The sequence below is a fragment of the Excalfactoria chinensis genome, chromosome 4 (assembly GCF_039878825.1).
Source record: "Excalfactoria chinensis isolate bCotChi1 chromosome 4, bCotChi1.hap2, whole genome shotgun sequence".
NCBI classification, from domain to species: domain Eukaryota; kingdom Metazoa; phylum Chordata; class Aves; order Galliformes; family Phasianidae; genus Excalfactoria; species Excalfactoria chinensis.
This window is the reverse complement of record NC_092828.1, coordinates 8,698,429-8,722,005: the sequence shown is the minus strand read 5'-3', so window position 1 is coordinate 8,722,005 and position 23,577 is coordinate 8,698,429. Positions and strand designations below refer to the sequence as shown.

General features: G+C 40.1%; 1 protein-coding gene across 6 annotated transcripts in view; it reads right to left on the bottom strand.

Moving 5' to 3' along the window:
• Positions 1 to 23,577, bottom strand: part of RGS12 (regulator of G protein signaling 12) — an 80,170-nt gene that overhangs the window by 21,986 nt on the left and 34,607 nt on the right. For all 6 annotated transcript variants that reach the window (XM_072336493.1, XM_072336488.1, XM_072336487.1 and 3 more), the window contains 5 exons: positions 19,665 to 19,686; positions 8,164 to 8,333; positions 4,985 to 5,077; positions 3,924 to 4,067; positions 508 to 687 (listed from right to left, as the gene is read on the bottom strand). In XM_072336493.1, the coding sequence (XP_072192594.1) occupies positions 508 to 687; positions 3,924 to 4,067; positions 4,985 to 5,077; positions 8,164 to 8,333; positions 19,665 to 19,686 (609 nt within the window). The remainder of the gene's footprint in view (positions 1 to 507; positions 688 to 3,923; positions 4,068 to 4,984; positions 5,078 to 8,163; positions 8,334 to 19,664; positions 19,687 to 23,577) is intronic.

Below are 23,577 nucleotides of genomic sequence, written 5' to 3'. Positions count from 1 at the left end.
GATGAAGAATACAAACTCTAATGTTTGGAGATCAGTGAGAGAATGGGTCTAATTTTTAAGTAAATGAATCTGCTTTAAACAGAATCATCTTTTGTTGTAAGAAATTCAAAGACCATCTTCTGAAAAAATGAGCTAAATTAGGTTGACATCTCAGTTTCTGCTCTCAGCAAAAGCTAAAATATCTTCATTCCAATAATCAATCAAAATAAGCCTCTCAACTGATGTATGACAATAATCCCAAGTTTTTATTTGTACATAGATTTAAATAATGATATAGATTTCAAATTCTAATCAGGAATTCAACAGCTAAAAATCTGAATCAATGTTACAGATTAAAACAAAGTGGTTTCCTGAATAGATAAAGATTTTGTAAATTTAATACTTGCCAGCATCATAAGGCAAACACTCTAATTGGTTTTTATGTATTGTCTTTCAACTTTTTAAAGAACTTGAAAAACAGTATTAAAGAGCATTTCATTTTCAGATAAAAACAAAATCAAAAGTAACCTTTTTCGGTGTTGAGATATTGGACTTCTCTGAACTAATACTGTGTTTAGAAGTGGGGCTGCTGGGAACACGCTGCGGATCAGGAAGAGTCCGACCTTCAACTTCGGCTAGGATGCATTCTTGGTAAAGGGGGGATTTGAGAAAGCGAGTGTAGCTATCGAACTTCATCAAGTTAAAAATCTGAAATTGAAATGCAATAGATAACAGTTAGGCAAGCTTAAGTGACACATGAAGGAAAAGATGCTATTTCAGCCAACTTCCACAAAATTCAGTACACAAACACAGCAGTAGGCATGATTCTGCTTATAGCCGGTTAAGTACATTGTCCCAATTTAAAAGGAAGTATAATTTGACACATTAAGTACAGGTTCAGACAAATGCCTATTTCCTGACAACACCAACCTCATATCTATCCTCCGCTGTATTTATGCCTGCACATTCTATGCAAAGAACACAGCAAGTAGCTACTTGAAATATTTTTAAGAGATATTACATCAGTTCTATAAATGACTTGCTATTTGTTAAGTTATACAAGTGCATTTTAAAGCAGCTGTGAATGGGAAAAGTATTTATGGTTTAAGATTCAGAAATATTATATACTGCAGTATAAAATAGTAGCCAATTACAAGATTTACAGGTTCACTATTGACAAAGGAAGGAGCGAAGAGCCCCTTATAGGATCCTTAACATAATGTTTATATGCCTGATCATAAGAAACAAAGCACCAGTGGTTTTGGAGGATCCAAAAGTCAATACAGTGTAAATAAAGACCTTGTAAAAGAAGAAGTTACACAAGATGGCTGTTCTGAGTACAACTAACATACATCTCTATACCAGGAGGAAACATCTAAGGCTAATTTAGCCAAAGCTAAATTTACGTAAAGAAAGGAAAAGTTTTATATTAACTGCTAAGGTATTTGCATTTTTTACTCTATTTTTGAAAACCTATTGTTTTAACTCAATTCATACTTCTACCTTTGCATCTTCTCTCACGATTGAACTAACTACATGTGATCTGAAAATCCAGTATGAATACCTCATCTTTGGACCTGACTAATCTCCTACAAGAGAACAATAGTATACTGGCTATGGCATTCCCAATAGTCTACAGAGAAGTCCATCACTAAGCCACAGTGGGCCCCATTGTAGGCATTTTTCAGACTGAGACACAACCTTCTCAACAAGTCTCAGCACAAAGCTTCACTGAGAAACAGCAAGATAGAGCAGAAAGAACTTGATGCTGCAGTGTCACAGAAAGCTACTGCAATCTGTATGCTGGCTTCCAACTTCTGTTCTCACCTTCCCTCATACATTTCCATTCCATCTTAGGTGTTACCTGTTGTCTCTATTGGACCCTCTAACCAATTGCTTTCATATGGAAAAAAAAACTCCTGTAGGGTTACTTTTAACAGTTTAATGGGCTGAAACAGTTCAACACAAAGCCTAATGAGCCCTCAGTGCAGCCTTAAAGAGATAATTCATTGTCAGTGACCCTTCCCAACTGACAAAATGCTCACAGAGAGGAACCTTACTATGAAAAACACAACCCACAGTTACGCTGGTAAAATGCAAAAGGCAGCAAACCATCTTGAAGACAAGGCTCAACAAATGACATGGTACACACAACACACACAGCTGCAAAACCAGTGAGTCCTGTTGAATTCAAAGAATATTACCGCTGTACACTGTACAGAATATAGAGAATTAATTTTAAGAATTCAGATGTCTCAATCTCATGGACTCAGATAAACATAGGATATTATTTTGCAATGCAGCTAAAATCTTGAACTTTAATGGTTTGAGTAATGACTGTTTTATTAATTCATTTAGAGCTGATCATCATCTGTCCTGCACTATGTTGCCAGATCATATTACAACCCTAATTTCCCATGCTTAATCTTATAACCATATTGATTTACACGTGTTGGTGTTTTCTGCAAACACAGAGGATTCTCAATATTAATGTGGCATCACTATTGTGAGCTGAACATTGAAAGTCTGTGGGTGTGCTGCACAAACTAATCATACCTCCAGATCTCAGGTCATACCACCCACTAGGACCACAAAAACAACTTACTGAAACAAAGATTCCAGCATGTCGGCCCATCACCAAGCATGCAGCTCAGCAGGGTAGCACAACATCAGTAACTTGCCTGGCATAATTAAGCAGCCTTGCTGCTAAATAAACTGAAATAACTCTAACCCCGCTTCACCTCATCTGCCAGTGGAATGAACAGGTATGAGGGATCTGATGTGGAAACTACAGATGCATGGACAGTTTAGAGAAGCTGCCAGGTCCAGGCAGACCACATGGCTGGGATCAGACCCACGGCAGCACTTCATGCTAGCATTTTCATCCACCTCCAACTTGAGCACATAGCATTTTCAGAGGACAAGGAAAACCTGCATCAGCTACCACACTCACAAGAACACCATCTGTTCCACCAATCAAATGGGAAAAGAAGAAGAGGTCCACAAAGCCAAGATGAGGAGCAGTTGATAAAGTGTCTGAGATCATGGCTGGCAATTCCCACAGAAGTCTCAGACCTTGGTAGGTGCACAGGGGGTGGCTGGCTGTACATTTCCTTTTATGATAGAAGCTGCCAAAGAAGCAGTTAAGACCTACCCTTCTATCTCCACTTCGCAGATGGAGGAACTTATTACACCCATCTGCTCTTAAATCCAAAAGCATGAAATCCAAGACTACACTCAGAACAAGACTGTGTTTTGTTCACTTTATACAGTTAAAGCTATCTCCTCGATTCCTACATACCATGATCTCAAAGTTATTTCTACTGCTAAATTGTTAGGGTGGGGAGTTTAAATTACTTGGAGAAAAAGAGAAACTCAAATTCTACAGAAAATGTAAAATACATCCTGTTGTTACATAACTGTTCTGAACATCAAGAATTATTTAAAATGCATCCACTTCAGAGGTCTTCAGTTTGAACATCAACATTTTAACAAGCTCTTTGACAGTTCTATTAAAGCACAAAGGAAAGACTCCTTCAGTAAAACAGAGCATATTTTACAAATCACTTTAACCCAAATTAGATTCTGTTTCTGTACAGAACTGTCCGATACAGAAAATAATAAGCAACCAGATGCAAATAGAACATGCAATGGCATTTCATCACATGGTACTACTTTGTTGTGCTACATCTTCAATTATATTTTTTCAGATCTAAATAATGGCAATTTCCTATATAATCACATATGTACAGAAAAAGTCAAGAAGTGTTCCTTTATGCAGTCTTTTGCTATACCTTTAAAAGAGTGTCTATCACCTTGATCTCTCTGCCTTTTTATAGGTATTAAGATATTCAGCATGAGAAAGTACTTTTAGACATTACAAAGCACTTCACGTGAAAAGACAACAGACATAAGCGTACAAAAGTTATGCTTTCTGTGGTTACCTGAAGTTGCTGTTCCTTGAACATATCTGGATGTGGAGAATTGAGGATATCATCTGCCAGCTGCGCCTGGCTATCAATATTAACAGGGGTTGTAGCTTTGCTACATAAAAATTTACTGAAGATCTCCCGAGCTCTGTAGGAAAGCTGCAGAAAACAAATGTTATCCATATTAATTTATATATGATTTTGCAAGTGCTTCTTTATACAGCTGGTTTTAACACTGACACATTCTGTCCTAAAGTACAGAGCCATTCCACTTTCATAAAGTATATAAACATTCTTCATTCAGCAGCTTTTGTTCGTTTTATTCATATACTTTTTCCTTTAAAATTACAAGAGCTCATCAAATATTCATTAAGTGGTAAAAGCTGCCACCAAAATAAAATTTAGACTATGAAAATAACAAAAGTGCTCTATTAAAAAGAAAATGCCATTTTAAGAAGAATATTAAATGCTATTTTAAGAGCACGTTATCTGCTCTGAATGTTTCTAGAATTTCTAGAAGTTAGAAAAATGTATGTAAACGTTTAAATATTTACTGTTAAAAACGTTAATGTTCTATTTTTATCCTGTTTACTTTGAAACACATTCTGGAAGAAATGAAAAAAATCACATTAATCTGAACTCAGGAAAAAAAAAAAAAAAATAGGGAAAAAGATGACAGTGTCCAAAAAAAAAATCAAAGCAGCACTAGGAAACTGAATCCATTTTCATGGTGTAAGTGCATTTTAAACACATTATCTTGGCAAGTAAAGACAGTCCAGCTGAAGGAGCACAACAGAGGCTAATTTTCACTTGTCATCACATTAGCTTAACTTGTTCTGCACTCTTCTGCACTGTGTTAGCCAGTTTTCAACATCCAAAATACCTCAGTCCACCTCTGAACTCTACTGAAGCCTAAATACACCCAACACCTCAAACTTGCAACAGCGCTCTTAGGAGACTGAAGCTCCAACACCACAGTGCAAAGACCATGCATAATTCTAATAATTTCAATAACACTGAAGAAATATCAGTTTGTAGCAAGCAACACCATGTACTGAAACACAGTACTGACTTACCTCTTTTTTATCATGTGCGGGTACATGATTGAAATATTCACAAGCCTGCCAAAATAAAATATTTTCTTCACTAAATTCCTTCCGCAGAAATTCCTAGGGGGGAAAATAAGAAAATAATTAAGTGCATCATTAAAAAAAAAAAAAAAAAAAAAGAAGTTACTTGCAGTTTTAGGCAATGATAATAATTTAGTATAACAGTCTAGTTATCTTCCAAAGCAAAAAATCAATGAATGCCCAAGATATGCTTAGCACTTTTCCTCTCTCGTTCCTTTTTAAATGTACACAATTGAGAATAGCACATCAAGTTACAATCAAATCATTTCCACATAAAAAGATGAAGTTTGAAATGTCACATTAAGTAGCATCTACACTAGTGAATAAACTTTTAAGAACAATTTTATTTTAAAACAACTTCTTTAAAATACATTGCAAATCTGACGCCTTTAACTGCGGTTCTAATTGTCCAATAGGACAGATAATTATCCAACTGTGTACATAATCAATTCTGTATTCATTATAGCAACTTGGTTGCTATAATATATCACATGGTTGCTATAAAAATCTTTCATCACTTACGTGGCCAGATGGGTTCTCCTTAAAAAAGTCTCCCAGTACAACAAACCCTAATCAGCACATTCAATGTTATAGCATCCAAAGGTCCAAATAAGGACTAGGGCCCCATTCAATTCAAAAAATGTACAAACAAGAGCTGTCCCTGATTCAAACCTGCACAGCCCAAATCTGTGTCAGCATGTGTTTCTCAAGAGCATTTTACTTGTTAGAAAAAAGGTAAAAAAGCTTAAAAAATTAACTTGGCTGTCTGAAAATTACCCAACCTGTTTATGCATAAAAGCTTTAGGTATCAGTGTACTAATGAAATTTTTAGGTTAGTCCTTTTAAGATTCAGGGAGTCCAACTGTGGGAAAACAACTGAGGCAGACCATAATGCAGGGAATCAACATCCACTAGCAGCTTATCGGTTTAAACTGATAAGGACAAGGGGAAATGGTTTTAAGTTGAAAGAGGGAAGATTTAGGTTGGGATCAGGGGGAAGTTCTTTACTGTGAGAGTGGTGAGGTGCTGGAACAGGCTGCCCAGGGACGTTGTGGATGCCCCATCCCTGGAGGTGCTCAAGGCCAGGTTCGATGGGGCCCTGGGCAACCTGATCTAGTAAACATGGACGTTTGGTGGCCCTGACAGGCAGGGGGGTTGGAGCTTCATGATCCTTGAGGTCCCTTCCAACCCGGGTTATTCTGATCTGAGACAAAGAACCAAAAACATCCAGACAGAGTAGTCAGGAGACTTTGCTGCATTTTACATGTAATTACAGATTGGACGATACACTGGAAGGAAGGGAAGCCATCCAGAGAAAGAAATGGGTGAGCAGGAACTACAACCCAACTGCCTACTTCCCCACTCACTGCCTTCAGTACAGATCTCTCAGTGAATCTCCTGCTTGCTTTCTTTTTGGCCAAGTAGCACTGGCACAGCTGACTAAAAAACAATTAGGAAGACTGAATGGTGGAACAGTATGTAGATGTCAAAACACGGCTGGGAAGCTGGAGACTTTGGTTTGAACACTCAAGGAGGGAACTGCAATCAATTCTCTCACTTCCTCGAGGACTGCTCTCATCAGCAGACTATTATGCAAAATGTGAGTATTTGCAAAACATGCAAAATCTCTGCTTCTTAGCAGGTAATTCCTGCTCTGTGACAAAGCTGTCCTCAGGAAAAGCCTAAGCATTCTGAATCTAAATGGACCAAGATGCTTACTATGCAATCATAAATTAAATGCTGATGTTTGAGCACGGATATCTGTATCTTTTGGCTAGATATCGGTGATTTCCTTCTTGTCCTGTGGCTTTTCTGAACTTGTGAACTTCCTTCTGGAGGAATGTTGACCTACCACATGTAAAGGCATTTCTTTCAGCCACCGTGACTCTCCTTCACATCAGACTTCATGACATCCAGGTTGCACAATATCACTTTACAATATCCAGGTTGTAGGTAAACAAGCCTAAGCAATGGCCCTGCATCTCTACTGAGGCTCAACAAAATGGTGGTACGCACAGTAAATTTCAGAATTCCCTGATTGTTCTTTAGATTGAGTATTACTTTGACAAATACACTGATAAAGTAATGAGAAACAATGACTAAGTTTTCACTAGACCAACACACTTTATCAGGAAGAAGTGTAATTTTTCATTCAGTCTGAAGTGAAACTCAGTGTCTAAGCAGAAATGCTGAGAACATTTTGGCTACTTTGCTGAGAAAAATGGAAAGATGGGGATCTTAATATCTAGGATGTATTATTTCATTTTTATTTTCTGTGTTCCCTCAAATGGGTGTTCGCTGTTAATTTGTTCTACGGGTTCCTTCACCATTTAAGATTCCTTCACCATTTTCATGTTCGGTAAAGGAGTTACTGCAGATTCCAATAATACAAATATCTTATAATGTAGGTTTCTTTACATTCTTTTTGTTAAAAATGATCCTTCTATAACATATCCAGAGTCAACAACAGATCTTCAGTGCAATGATGCAAAACCTTATACAGCTTGATTACCTCACATGTAAAATAAAGATGACACTATTCACAATGTTGTAAATGCCTTGTACAGACGCTTATGCTTTGCAAACATTCAACAGTACTCCCCTGCAAGCTGCAACTTTAACCACTGCTCTTAAGCTTCCTAATTGCTTCCTGACACATTTCTAAAGAATTTTAGCAGGAAGATAAGCCTCTGTATCACCTAAAAAAACTTCTACGTGGCTTCCAACACTTCTGCAAGGCTTTCAACATTTCAATAAGCAAAAGTGAATATGTCATTCACTATTTGATAACTAGTGAACTTGCCTTCATCTCATAAAAAGGCTACAGACATAAAAATAAAGAAATACCAATGTTATACGCAATAGGAAATCTTACTAAAAAAATCATATACAATGCAGAATGTATCCTCGGCTTTTACCTGAAGCTTTGCTACTCAGAAATGCACACAAATACATCTATTTTCAATGACAAATCAGTTCGACTTTAAAAACTGGTCAGATGATAACTATGCAAGTCTCCTATTGCATGTCCCATGTAAGGATAGCATCATGAAATTAAAAAGAACACAGAAAAACTACTACTAGCAGGAAGTTTGAAAAGCCTCTTAATATCTTTCAGAGCTTACCGAAAAATACTTAACACCAACAGGATCCTGAAGAAGTCGCTCAAATGAAACCGCCCAGCTTGCAACTCTTCTTTCTCGAAGTCGTCGACAGCTCTGTACGCTGGGAAGGCTGGCATTGCTACTGAGACTGTTTTCACTGATGCAGTCTTTTAAATCAGCACTATTCAGCTCTATTACAAAACAAACAAACAAAAAGAATTGTCAGATTAATATTCGCTTCTACTCTCCTCTACAGCATGATTTGCTTGATTTATTATACCTCCTTGCAATCTCATAGTAAGGCAGTCTTCAAAATGTCCCTCCCTGTTTCTGCGCTCCTAAGGAGCTAACATCCCTGAGTTCATGGACAGCAGTTCTTCCTAATACTGTCCAAGGAATGCAGATCTCTAAGAGCCCACCATTCACCAGAAAGTGGGCAAAAGCCTATCTGATATTAGAAGATAGCAACTTTTTCAATGCTTCTCAATTGGTGGCCAAGGACTTAGTGAAGTATTTCATGAAATTAAGAGATTTCTGTTAATGGCTGAAAACTTAAGAATCAAGTCACCTGAGGAAATCAATACCAGAGGAGAAATCAAACCACAGATCCTACATAGACCTGTAATAACTTGATGCACTAAAGCAAAGCAATCTTTGTCCCAGTAAACAGAGTAGTCACACAAGTGACTGCTTGCTCACACAGTGGAAAAGTGAAAGAGACAGCTCTTCTACATACAAGAGAGAACTGGATACAACATGATTTTATCCATAAGCTTGTCATTTATATATTTTGTGTCCTTTTACAAACCGCTGCTGCTTCCACCTTTCAGTTTACATGAGTGTAAAATCAGTACAGAAGTACTCAGAGTCACTCACTCCATAGAGGTGGTCTGAGTTTTAATTATGGAAACACAACTGAACAATGCCCTGAACAACCCTGTCTGATATAAAATAGACCCTGATCTGCGCAGGACATTGTACCGAAGACACATCAAACAAATTAAACTCTGATAAAGGGATAAAAGAAAAGGAGCATTTAATTCTTGAAAAATAAGTAGTAATAGATGTGGGAAAATAATATCCTCAAATAAAATAAATGATGTCCTCAATAATTCTATACCAAATGGAAAACAAATCCAAAGCTCACTCAAGGGAACTGAATTCACAAGTGCTAAGAAATGGCCTATTCCTTACAGAGACGTTTATACTGCAGTTTATTTTCCCCAGTTAGTCATTCAGATAAAATAAAAGGAGTGATTTAACTCAAATTACTATTTTATAAGATCTCTCAAGAGCTCCTTTTCTGCTGGATATTCAAAATGACTTCACATTTCCAAACTCTATGTTAAGAAACATGGCCATTCGTAAAGACAGATATAAAGACAGAATAAGCTCTGAAACGTCATTTTCAAATGTATTCTGCAGCTTACAAATATTTATTAAGATGTAAAATTTAACTACTACAATTTTCTGCAAGTAAAGTTTTTAAGAAAAACGTAACAAAATAAATTAGATTAGAGATAAATGAAATTAAGGAAAATAACAATAATAATAAAAGAATCAGCAAATAATGCTAAGTTTCCTTATAACAAATATTTATTCACTTTTTCCTGTAAGAAATATCGAAGAGCATAATCAAGTCAACTGTCGGCCTCATTAGAGAATACCTGTCAACACAGTGAAGCTATTGTGAAAGAAGCTAATGTGAGTCTGAAGAGAATCACGACTAAATTTATTACCTGGGGTATCTTGCTTTAACTCTGCAGGTGGATGTGTTCTATTTTACAGTCCAGGATATAAATAGACACCCACTTCTGGAACAGTTTCAGATGTTACTAAGCCCAGATACTGCCCCACTGCAAGAGGGTTCAATGTCTGGAAATCTCTGGTGATGAATGAGGAACATTTCCTAGGTACTCTTGGGTGAACTCAGAAAGGTAAACATATCCTGCATACCAAAGTGCTTAAACCTACATGTCTGATATAGGGAGATTAGGGTGTAGCCACAAGGAGTGCTCAATGGCAAGTCACAGGGCCTCAGGACTAGGAGTGACTGCAAAATGGTAGGCCTGGCAGTCACCAGAAGGTCAGCTTCTCCCTCCTCCAAGGGCAGCTGTTCCACAACCCTACGGCAGGGAAGAAGACCAAATTGCAATTACCGTCTGTGTGTTTACACCCTTCCCTGACTGCTAACTACCTCTAATTGCTAGCAGCTGCATGCTCCACTGGGTCAGAGTTGCACTTGCTATAAACTTGCTTCTCATTCCTCTGATATGCTGTTGACTACAGAGACTCCATGAAAACGAGTGAATCAAATAAGACAGCATTTTCAACAGCTTTCTGAGGCACAGGCCCTCCAAAGTGGTAAAGCAGTCTTAGGGGCTTACTCATTCTCAGTAGGATGTTTCTGTTCTGTTGGACTTAACCGAGCTAACTCTGGTTTTTCAGACAGCACTACTAACCCTGACGCTTAAAAAGAAAATGCAGTCAGCTTGCTCTAAAAATACACACAGATTTCTGCTGGAGTACCTGTTAACATGAAAACAATACAGAACAAGAAAATTTCCCAGAAAAAGAGCTGGTTATTCTTGTTTCCTTAATTACATATCTCAGTGGCTGGAATATAAACCATTACAGCACAGTGCAAGCAAGCTGGTGTATAATTTAGAATCAGAGGGGAAAAAAAGAGGGCAGTTGGGGAACACATCACTGACGATAACACTGGTACATAATCTATCCAGGGGCGTATAAACTGTACTCCAGCTTCTCTCCCCTTGCAGAGGAATGTTTCCCATGTAAGCCTTCAGCATCAGGTTTCCTGACTCACGGCTCCTGTATTCCTAGCTACACACAGCCCTCCTCGGAACAGAGCAACAGTGACACTTTCTAACTGAGCCCTGTATTTCCCTTAGTGATCCAAAAGTCCCAATTCCTCAAGCACAAGCACTCTAACAACACAGCTGTGCAAAGCAGCCTACTCCTCCTTGTAAGGTCTTTTAAAAAGGAGGATTAACTATTGGGAATATCAGGATGCCAAAGGAGGTTACTGTGAAAACCTTAGCTCAGGAGCATGGAAGGCAACACAGAGCAGGGCAAACTTCCCAACACCTACCTACCACCTGTGAAAGAAGGCTGCTTATTTAGTCATCCTGAACCCAGGGGACCTAAATTTCTTCTTGTCCTCTCCAGGGATGTCTGAATCTAGCAAGGAAGAACCACTATCTGTGCAAACTCAGTTTCATTTATTGTCTTCATCAAACACAGAATAGAACTGAGACAGACCTCCTTCTAAAATGCACACAAAGACTATCTCTAACGCCCTGCATGTTTACACGTGTTGTGGTTTTATTTAATTTATTAAAAAAACAAACAAACAAACAAACAAAAAAAACATTATGTAAGAAAATGCACATATTTCATCAACCAAGATCTTCAAAGTATTCAGGGTAAGATGGCTCTGAATGTTTTGACCTAAGTAATATTAGCACTAAGAAAGAACTCAGATGAGGATATTTTTGTAAGATCTGTTTCTATATTTTAACCTAAAAACACTTTTAAAAAATATATAGCTTATTGTGTGAGCAGCTCTGCATACTCCTTGGAATCATCTGAACATACACATTCATGCAATTAAAATATTCCAGTTAATCACTAAGTACATTACCTGGATAAAGCTGATAGGAACCACAGTGGTGCCACCTAATCAAATACTTCAAGGCATTCAGTGCAAGCCATCTTTCTGAATCCATACCAAGTTCAGCTGTAATGTCCCGGAGCCCATTGGGTTAAGGTTGCTCTTATTGTCCAGCACATTGTTCCTCTGCAGCTTTGGGATAAGGGAAGCTAACACGTTCTCCCTAGTAATTCCTGGTAGATTCTTACACCATTCGAAACAAATCGATTCTTTACCCTCATAGCTTCAAGCAGAGGAAACCAATAGTATACTTAACACTAAGCACTATAAAATGCTGCGTAAATAATTTAAAGAAAGGACCTTTTGCCACTGCTGCTAAAGGAACCTGAATTATTTATGCTGCTGTGGAACACAGCTACAGCATGCACTGCCACTGTGACTGAAAAATAAGTCATATACCTATGGGAGGAAATAATGCTTCTGTACCTACAGTGTAAGCTGTAGTGGTTTGTTTCATTTTGGATTTTATTGTGGATTTTTTTTCGTGCTACCTCCTTTAGTTACTCTTTAAAACACAGTTTTGTATTATTAATTATTCTACACACCAGTTAACTTTCAAAAATACTGCAGGAACTCCTCCTTGCTAAAATCCTTTCCAGATGATGAATACTGAAAACAAAAATCAGCTGATAATAGAGCAAAGTGGTACCTTAGTACAAAGAAATGCCTACAGTATCTGATATGCTTAGGCATGTGGAAATAATAGACTTCAGCATCACGGAACTGATCTCTGTAGGTAATAGCAGGTAGAAGAACTTACTTAGAGATTCTTAATAGAGCTATGAAGATACCACCTGTCTGTCTGGGAGATGAATGATGAGGTACTTTTATTATACGTCCTCTGACCGTAAGGTTTGCCTTTGTAAAGTGCTGTGCAGGTAACAATAGTGAAAGCCAGAAATTAGCTGTGGACTAACAACCACCTCTGAGATGACACAACTCTGAAAACATCAGCCACATCCTGTATCCTGCATCATTAGGCTCCTTTCCTACAGCAGGAGCAATGTGGACAGTTTCCAAGTAGGGAAGTAGGAGAAATGTGCTAATTACATGTAGTAATATAAAATGGTTTCTTCCCTTCCTAAAGCATAGCTGCTGTAACTGATCTACAGTGGTAATGCCGGTGCTGAATTGTCTGCAATTCATTAAGCAAGTCACTTACAATTAAGAGATGTGGCTGGTCAGTGTCTCAGGAAGCACCACGAATTCATGGAACTAGACCTTTTAAACATTACCTGTTTTCACAGCACAAGTGCACAGTTTTGGCTAACAACAACATCTCAGCCTTGTATAAGCTGAGTTACTATATAAAATAAACTTTCCAAGAGGTAGACGGTTTCCAGTGCCTGTCTCTAATGTAATAAAATCCATGAGGTTTAATTGCCTTTGGAAAGAAAACATAAAGAGAGGTGTAATGCCTTCTGTTATACCAAAAGGGGGCATATAAACAATGATTATTATTTTTTAAACAGAACTTTCCCTTCCCAAGCTAAAGCTTAACAACAGTATTTATACCGTAGGTATGTACAAACACCACTAGTCTAGGAAGGGAAGTACGTGCTGCTGCACTCATGGTACTCAAGGTTACACAAGTGAAAAATCCTCTGACCCAGATATGCTCCAAAATGTGTAAATCTGTGCACCTATTAATGACTTTGTAACATTGGAGAAGATGGAAGAACTCTACAGTGACGTTCTCAGTAAAAGTGAAGGCCTGAAAACGTAATAACATGAATCAGAGCATTTTGGTTCTCATTTTTCCAACCTGCTTTCTTGGTATTTAAGCATTTACTCACTACTGTTTAGCATAGTTCAACTACTGCATTCTACTGTTCTCCCCCAGTCCCTTCTTGAATATCATATCATAAATGAATATCTTGATTTAAGAATGAAGAGTAAGTTCAAGTTAGAACTTCAGACCTAGCTGAAAAAATATTAGCAGAAAAGTGTGTATAAATTACTATCTGTTCTTCCTTCTCTGCAGCCTACATGGCCCTTCAGTTCCATGGCTTCACAAAACTGGACAGAATTAACTAGGAAAATGCAAGTACGTATGGAATCAGAATGAAATACAGCCAGCCACACTGAAAGAACTGAAAATCTTCAAAACAAGTTTTCATCTGGAAACATAAAAGGGTTGAAACAACCATCAGATGAGCATTATTACAGTGATCTCCAAGCTTGGGTAGGCTAAAAAAAGGGATCAATCGACCTTTTTGTCCCTTAGCACCTAGAATTTCATCCAAATACATGCAGAAATAAAAATGATGTGCTTTGTAATCCTTGATAACATGAGGGATTATCTGGGGAAAAAAAACAAACATTTGTCCCACAGAATCAAAGGCTATATTTCACAAATAGCAGGACAGACTATTACTATCTGTTTCATTCTGCTGCCACTTTGCAGATAAGACAAACACATCACTGAGTCTATGTTCTCATCTGGACAGTACATCAGTCGACTTCGACAGCAGGAGAGGAGGAAAATACCTGACAAAGTCAGCCAGCCATTGAAAAATGCCTCTACCAAAAGGACAAAAACAGCACCATTTCTTAACTGTAATTTTAGTTTTGCAAGAAATCAGAAATTAAGATGCAATGGAATTTTGTGACTAGTACTGCTTCTTTGAAAATTACATTCGCATTTAATATAAAAAATATCCTTAACATTGACAAAATCTATTCATATTTACAGAACTGATCAGAGCAACAGTTTGTCCCTTTTATATTTATGAAAATTGTCCTTTTAGTGATGTCAAAGAATTCCAAACATAATCAAAGGTATGTCAGTTTCCTTGCATGGGCAACTCAACCAACTCCTGCCAGGCATTCTAAACTACACATTTCTACTCCACGAAGAAGTATACTTCAACTGCTTCAATTAACTTCAAAGATTCAGAAAGATCATCTTCTATTTAACAAAGAGCGGCCATTCCTTTAAAGCATTAAAGTCATTTTAAAATCAAAACAAACAAGCCTAGGTGACACAAAGAGGAGTTTACTTAGAAGTTCTCTAGGACTTCATGCTCTGATCTTAGAAATGTCATATTACTTACCCTCTTCTTATAATACATCACACGGCAAAGAAATTTCAGTCTTAATGCATGTACCAGCACAGCTTACAATTTAGTAGCTAAAGCATCTCTCCAACAGACTATGTAAAGGACAATAAAATACAAAGATTTTATCTAGGGTCCAATTACGTGAGAGAATGCTAGCTCTAACTCTTTATCACTATGAATTAAGAATCCTAGTAAGCTCATAGTAAGCTGTGCTTATAGGTAGTGGCTGAAGTAGCAGGGGCTGTAAGTATTAGCCTTTAGTTTTTCCTACGCTCTTCTTGCTGTTCTTGGGATTACAGTATAATCATGGTCTCCACCAGGAAGAGATCCTACTCCTCCAAAACTGTGGCAACTCAGACAGAGGGCCAGGCCAGGAATGCCGCAGTTCAGGTTTCTGGCTGTGTGGAGTGCCTGGAGTTGTTGCTGCCTGGGGAGGGTGGCAGGGCCCCCACCTGCGTGAGATGTGAGCAGGTGGACGAGCTGCTAAGCCTGGTGGTGGAACTCAGGGAGGAAGTGCAGCGGCTAAGGGCCACCAGAGAACGTGGGAGTAAGAAGCAGGGTGAGGAGTATGGAAAAAACACCAGGAAGGTGGTGGACCCCCTGCCCTACCACAGGAGGACAATCCCTACCACTGAGGAGGGCTGGCAGAGAATTCCAACTCGCCGTTGTGGGTATCCCCCCTGCCTGCCTGCCCCGTGTCCACCACTCTCCCTGAGCAATAGGTTTCAGGCACTGGAAATCAATCAGGAGGTGAGTGGAGAGAGGGTGGAGGAACTACCTAAAAGGGAACCCCCTAAGCTGAGTAGGTCCTCGGATGGTGATGATGGTAGTACTCCTCAGTTGGTGGTGCCCCCCAAGTCCATCCATTCCTCACCCACCATTAGAACATCACCATCAAAGAAAAAACGACGGGTCATCGTTATTGGTGACTCTGCGCTGAAGGGAGCAGAAGGGCCAATATGTCGGCCAGACCCTCTACATAGAGAGGTCTGCTGCCTCCCGGGTGCCCGGGTTAAGGATGTAAGGATGAAGCTTCCTTCTCTAGTCCACCCCTCTGACTACTATCCCCTATTAATGTTCCAAGTTGGTAGTGATGAGGTAGGCAGAACTTCCATGAGGACTCTGAAAAAGGATTTCAGAGCTTTGGGGCGACAGGTAAAGGGTTCGGGAGCACAAGTTGTGTTCAACTCTATCCCACCTGCTTCAGGGAAGAATGAGGGATTCAATATAATGGGCCAACAGATCAATACCTGGCTCCGAGCTTGGTGTGCCCGGCAGGGGTTTGGGTTTTTTGACCTTGGGTTCCACCGGTCAAAAGGGATCTTAAGGAGAGAATTGGGTAGGTTCATCCAGAGGGCTTTAAACTAGTTATGAAGGGGGGTGGGGCAGTAGCTGGGGTCACCAAAATGGAAACTGCATGCAATGTCCCTGTGCTTGCAGGAGAGGGGTATGCTTCTAAACCCCTAAGGTCTTGGCCCTTGGTGAAGGAGGAGGATGACTTGCCTCCTTGTAGGAAAAACACGAGGGCTGGTGTTAAGCTGGTGGATGTGGAAACGCCTAATAGTAGTCACAAGGCTATTAGGGCTGCTGCTGATCGCAAGGAGGCCAAGCTCAGGTGCCTTTATGCTAATGCACGCAGCATGGGTAATAAACAAGAGGAGCTGGAGGCCATTGTTTGTTCAGAAAATTTTGATATAGTTGCCGTCACTGAAACGTGGTGGAATGACTCCCACACATGGAGTGCAGTGATTGAGGGCTACCAACTTTTTAAAAAAAATAGGCTAGGTAGGAAAGGTGGTGGTGTAGCTCTCTATGTTAAAAAAGATTGTGAATGCGTGGAAATCAATAATGATGATGACAGGGTTGAAAGCTTATGGATCAGAATAAAAACCAAGGCCAACAATACCGATGTTATTGTGGGAGTTTGCTACAGGCCACCTACCCAGGATGATGAGGTGGATGAGATGCTTTATAGGCAATTGGGGGAGGTCTCAAGGTCACTCCCCCTCATTCTGGTGGGGGATTTCAACTTCCCAGACATCTGCTGGGATTACAATACAGCAGACAGGGAACAGTCTCGGAGGTTCCTAGAGTGTGTGGGAGATAACTTCCTGACACAGTTGGTGAAGGAGCCGACGAGGGGAAACAAAACTCTGGACCTGCTGTTTGTTAACAGAGATGGTCTGGTGAGGGATGTAAAGGTTGGAGGCCGTCTGGGACAAAGTGATCATGAAATGCTAGATTTCTCGATCCTTGTCGAACCGCGGAGGGGAGTCAGCAGAACTGCCACCTTGGACTTCCGGAGGGCGGACTTCAACCTCCTCAGGACTATGGTTGAGAGGGCCCCCTGGGGAGTATCTTTGGAGAGTGTGGGAGCCCAGGAAGGTTGGGAATACTTTAAGGAAATTGTCCTAAAGGCGCAGGAGCTGACTGTCCCAAAATCGCGAAAGATGAGCCGACGGGTGAGGAGGCCGGGCTGGCTGACCAGAGACCTTTGGCTTGATCTAAAGAACAAAAAGAGAGTTTACGGTCTCTGGAAGAATGGGGGAGCTACTTATGAGGATTACAGGTTTGTAGTGAGGCTGTGCAGGGAGAAAATTAGGAAGGCCAAGGCGCAGCTAGAACTGAGCTTGGCTTCTAAGGTTAAGGAGAATAGTAAATGTTTTTATAAACACATCAATACCAAGAGGAAGGCTAAGGAAAATCCCCATCCCTTGTTGGATTCTGAGGGCAACTTGGTCACTGAGGATCGGGACAAGGCTGAGGTACTTAATACCTTCTTTGCCTCGGTCTTCAATAGTTATGCTTGTAACTCCCTGGGAACGCAGCCCCCTACACTGGTAGACGGGAAGGGGGAACCAAAAGAGCCTTGCGTGATCCGTGATGAGATGGTCCTGGATCTACTTAGAAAGCTGAATGTTTATAAGTCCATGGGGCCGGATGGGTTGCACCCTAGAGTTCTGAGGGAGTTGGCGGATGTGGTTGCCAAACCACTGTCCATAATTTTTCAGCAGTCTTGGCTGACTGGGGATGTCCCGGTGGATTGGAGACTGGCAAATGTGACGCCTATCTTCAAAAAGGGCCGGAAAGATGATCCTGGCAGCTACAGGCCCATCAGTCTCACCTCGGTGCCTGGGAAGGTTATGGAAAGGATAATCTCAGGTATCATCATGGACGAACTAAAGGTCAGCCATGGGATCGGGCCTAGTCAGCATGGGTTTATGAATGGTAGATCCTGCCTGACTAACCTGATTTCATTCTATGACAAGGTGACCCGCTTAGTAGATGAGGGAAAGGCTGTCGACGTGGTCTACCTGGACTTCAGTAAGGCCTTTGACACTGTCCCCCATAACATTCTGGTAGAGAAGCTGGCTGCCCGTGGTTTGGATGGGTGCACGCTCCGCTGGGTGAAGAACTGGTTGGATGGCCGGGCCCAGAGAGTTGTGGTCAATGGAGTGGAATCCAGTTGGCGGCCGGTCACAAGTGGCGTCCCCCAGGGCTCGGTGCTTGGGCCGCTTCTGTTTAACATCTTCATTGATGATTTGGATGAGGGGATTGAGTGCACCCTCAGTAAGTTCGCAGACGACACTAAGCTGGGAGGGAGTGTTGATCTGCCTGAGGGGAGAAGGGCACTACAGAGAGACCTGGATAGACTTGATCGATGGGCCAAGGTTAATGGAATGAGTTTCAACAGGGCCAAGTGTCGGGTCCTGCATTTTGGTCATAACAACCCCAGGCAATCCTACAGGCTTGGGGAGGTGTGGCTGGAAAGCTCCCAGACGGAAAGGGACCTTGGTGTGCTGATGGACAGTCGGCTGAATATGAGCCAGCAGTGTGCCCAGGTGGCCAAGAAGGCCAATGGCATCCTGGCTTGTATCAGGAATGGTGTGGTGAGCAGGACTAAGGAAGTCATCCTGCCCCTGTACTCAGCATTGGTGAGGCCTCACCTCGAGTACTGTGTCCAGTTTTGGGCACCTCAGCACAAGAAGGACATGGAGGTACTGGAGCAGGTCCAGAGAAGGGCAACGAGGCTTGTTAAGGGCTTGGAGAATCAGCCCTATGAGGAGAGACTAAGGAAGCTGGGGCTGTTTAGTCTGAGGAAGAGGAGGCTGAGGGGAGACCTTATTGCTGTCTTCCAGTACCTGAAAGGTTCTTACAGTGAGAGTGGGGCAGGTCTATTCTCACTACTGACTTGTGACAGGACGAGGGGAAATGGCCTCAAGTTGCGCCAGGGCAAGTTTAGGTTGGATATTAGAAAGAACTTCTTTACAGAAAGGGTGGTTAGGTACTGGAATGGGCTCCCCAAGGAGGTGGTTGAATCGCCATCCCTGGATGTGTTTAAGAGCCGCTTGGATGTGGTACTCAGGGATATGACTTAGAAGAGGTTTGTTGTTGTGGTATTGTTTTGTGGTTGTTTTTTAAGAGATAGGCTACTGGTTAGGCTGCGGTTGGACTTGATGATCTTCAAGGTCTTTTCCAACCTGAGTAATTCTATGATTCTATGATTCTAATTATAATAAAAGTGTGCATATATAGAGATATGTGCCACGAAGAAAAACTATTCAAATAAATCAGTGAAAGTATGTAACCATAACCTTGCAACATTTTCACTGGCACAGCTCCCAAAGCAGTCACAGAGCTCTGCGCCACTTTGGAATCACATCTTGTAATTTATAGCCTTATTTACCACATGCTTTGTTGCTTAATATGGAAAACTTGTTTCATTTTCATTATAAAAGTAAAAAAAAAAAAAAGCTTCAGCTTACCTCCATCAGAGACAGTTGCTGACTGTAATAAGAAAGAGAAAAATAAGCGTTACTTAAGTTTCATGATATGTATTAGAAATCTCTGAGTCTCACATATTATGTGAAGTGTTATCATTCTATTAACAGCAGACAGTGTGAGCGGATGGAAACCTAAAGATACCAGCTGTTACCTTCTCACAGGCATTTCCTCCTCATCATGAGAATCACCCCAGGCCTTTAAACCACTGTCCTGGAACTTGATCCCACAAACATTTACTTAACAACGTAAATTTCAATGTCCTTTTCAGATGAATCAGGTCCATTGGTCAGAATAGAGGAAAAAACAGACACCTTCTGAGTGACCCACTTGACTATGCTATATGGAGATATTTGGAATCAAATGAAAATTTCAGATATTTTGGCAATCAAAGATTGAAAACTTCCCCTACTGATGACTTCTGACTTCCAGAGAACCAAAAGAAGGTAAGAGTGGTTCCAGGAAGGTCAGACTGAGGTAGTATTCCTCATCATCTCTAATAGTAATTTACACCAAATCTCCAAGGACAGTTAGGCTTCTAGTGAAATCAGCTCTCTTATTTTGTACTGCTGTTTAAAGGGCTAGGAAAGAATGCCCTATGTATCTGCAGCATTTCTAAGATAGAAAACACACAGAGATAAAAAGTAGGTGTGTAAACACAGAAAAGCCATCTATCCATAATTTGTCTGAATTTGCCAGTCTTGGAACAAACATTCCCTCCCCCCCTCAGAACCCACAGATACCCTCAGTAAACTTCAGAATAACTGTTTGTTCTCCTTTATCTTTTCCTTTGTATTTTGCCATGGGATTTCATATTGCTGCTAACAGCATCTGAAGAGCACTGCTGTAGCTCCATCGTTCCCATAATCAGCAAAGGATCTGATTTAGTTTTTCATACATCTATTCTGGAATCTTCAAAGTCCAAACTGATCTGTAATTGGCATCACTGCTACAGTGCTAGTTCAGATAAACACAAATCCATCTTAAAAAAACAGTTCTTGTTAAATTACACAGAAATGCTTCTGATTCTGTGAAGCCTAATAAGATTATAAAGGTACATCCACACATCTGAAAAGCACTCATGTTTTGGGTACAGCCTTGAAAACATATGAGACAATCAGAAGCCATAACTTAATTCATGCTTGTAATCTAGAAAATTTAACTTACATTGCTGGATTCTATTATAAATATGACTGCTTCTATCCATATACTGTACAGAATAGCTGATGAACAAAATATTACACTCAAGCAATGAAGAAAAGGATGACTAAAGGTAAAGCAGTAGTATCACCTTGCAGACAAGACCAGAATAAAACCTTTCAAAATATGCATGTTTTGGAAATGGTTATTCACTTTGGCAGCTTCCATGAATGTAGATGAAAACATCAAGTATGATTCTCCCTCGTGTTTGTGAAAGGCAAAGCGTAACATTAATAGGGTTCTCATTATAGCAAAACGAATATTTACACTGCTTTCAGAAATGAGTGCTTTAGCACAAAAGCTCAAACATTACAGAAATGGTACCACTTAATTAAGTTCTATGGACAACGAGATGACAGAATTTTACCTCAATCTCTTTGGCCTAATTTAAGGCTCTGAGCCTCCTGCACAGCATGGATTGGCTGTAGTGTTTTGAGCTGTTTATTTTAAATTGCATGAATCAATATCTTAAAATCTCTCTCAACAGGGACTTATTAATACTCAAAAAAATTGCACCTATAGGAATAACAGAATTTCTTCTCTAAACATCAGCTACCTTATTCTGTGCTAATAAGACTGTTTGTATTCCCTTTGGCTCTGAGATATACCAAGTGCATAGCAGTTTTCTTAAGTAATATGCCCCTAGGATTATCCAGCAATTCTGAATCATTATCACTTTTTTAGATCACGGAAAAAGAATTGTTATAAGAACGTTTCTTTATATTCATCTGTGCATCTGAAATAAATTCAGCTAAATTAACAAAAATAGCTGGAAAACTTCATACTTAGTTTGGATACTTAGAAATCTCAATTTAAAACTGTCAGAAACCGCATACTGTTCACATTTAGACAAAGCAGTTCCTCTCCTAAACTGCTCAGCTGGAACTTGTTGAGATTTGTCCACAGGTTTAAGTTGCAAGACTAGATTTTTTTAAATACTATGATGATCTCATTTTAACAATTCAGTATCTGTTGGGTGTTGGTTTTCATTCTTCAGTGCTCGTGCTCACCAGGCTCGTCAGGGCAAAATTTCAACTACTATAGATAAGAAAGCTAGTTTCTGGATGAAATCTAACACTTACCTATTAAGAACTACCTGTTAGAAAACACAGCTTTCAAGAAGCTACAGAACTATATTGTTCATGTACATCACCATTTCTGAAAGATGAGGAAAGACAGGGTGTGTAAAGATACGGGCCAGTAAAGGGACGTTAGGAAGGTTTAAAAATAAAAGTCTTCTGTCTCAAATGACAGGACATACCTGTATACATGTTGTCAATGTACATCTGAACTATCACTCAGAGATAAAATCTGAATTGCAATCAACCCTCAAATCTCTCACAACCAGATATGAACTGAAATTAGTTCTTTGAAGTGTCAGATTGGTTCAGGAAAAAGCCCATGGTATATCCCAATGGTACGTGCCAGGAGTCCAGTTACCAAAATTCAAAAACTAAGTTTAGGAGAAATAAATACCTTTCAGTATCTCTCCTGCCAGAAGCAGTGCTTGTTCATCCAGCTGGATGAGCAGCTGAGGTGTTCAGACACCAAAGATGGAGGATGTGAACTCTCCCCTAGACTTCAGGGCAAGGTCTTTATCCCTGTGATCCTAGAGAGGAGCTCCGTGCCAGGGCAACAAGCTGAGCAACAGCTTCCCAAGCAGCTACCATACACTATAGAAGATGCTTGAGGTCTCTGAAATTGGCAGATGTTTCAGCATATGTTAGTATAAACTTCTGATTAAGAAAAAAGCATGTAAAATTTCTCTTTGTATCACCTCTCTTTGGTAGGTGGAAAAACCAGAAGGGCCCATGAGGTTTTTAATGTCATGTTCAGGATCTGCTTGCAATACGTCTGAAGGAAGATTAGCTTATAATAATTAGCAGGGAGAAGACTACATGCTATCTCGCACCCACAACAGGGAAGAAATGCAGAGAGGGCATAAAGGAGAAAGCAATTTGAAAGGCTGATGCAGCCTGTAGCTTTCACGGTCTGCAGCCTGCCAGATGGGTGCACCGCTGTGTAACGCCAGTTTGATGGCATCTGTCCCTTGGCACAAACTCTCACCCAGGGAATCCACAGAAATGCAAGCACCATCCCCTTTTACATGGATCAGGTAATTAATTAATTACCGTCCAAGTCTGCCACAAAACCATAGCACAGAAAAGCAAAGAATATTCTTTCCATGTCTCACACACTACTTAGAACAAATAAATCTGTGTGCAAATATTCTGCAGGTAACTCAACTCCAAATGTCCTTTTTCACCTTCTCAAGATTTGTCACTCAAGTCATCAGTCATGCTCAAGTGCTCCACAAGAACAAAGGGAACGATGAGGGTACTGGGAGGGGTGACACATCCTAGGAAATGCCAGGCCTTTAACAATAAAATGGAGCAATATGAAATCATCTCTTTTAATAGAATGTGAGTGAGTACCTTTCTCATATATTTCAAACTATTCCTGAGACTCATAGGGATGAAATCTACAAACAGGGTGAAAAAATATGGTTTTCTTCTACTACAGCAATGACAAAATCACAGACCAAACAGAAATATCTATTTCTTTCCTGAGTACCCAGATTCAAAGAAAAGAGGATTAAAAGTGACCTCTCTTTGCCCTTCCTACAGCACTCTTACTTTCAATACAGGCAGTGGCATCTTGCAGCATTCAAAGAGTTCCCTGTCTGCTGCATTTGGG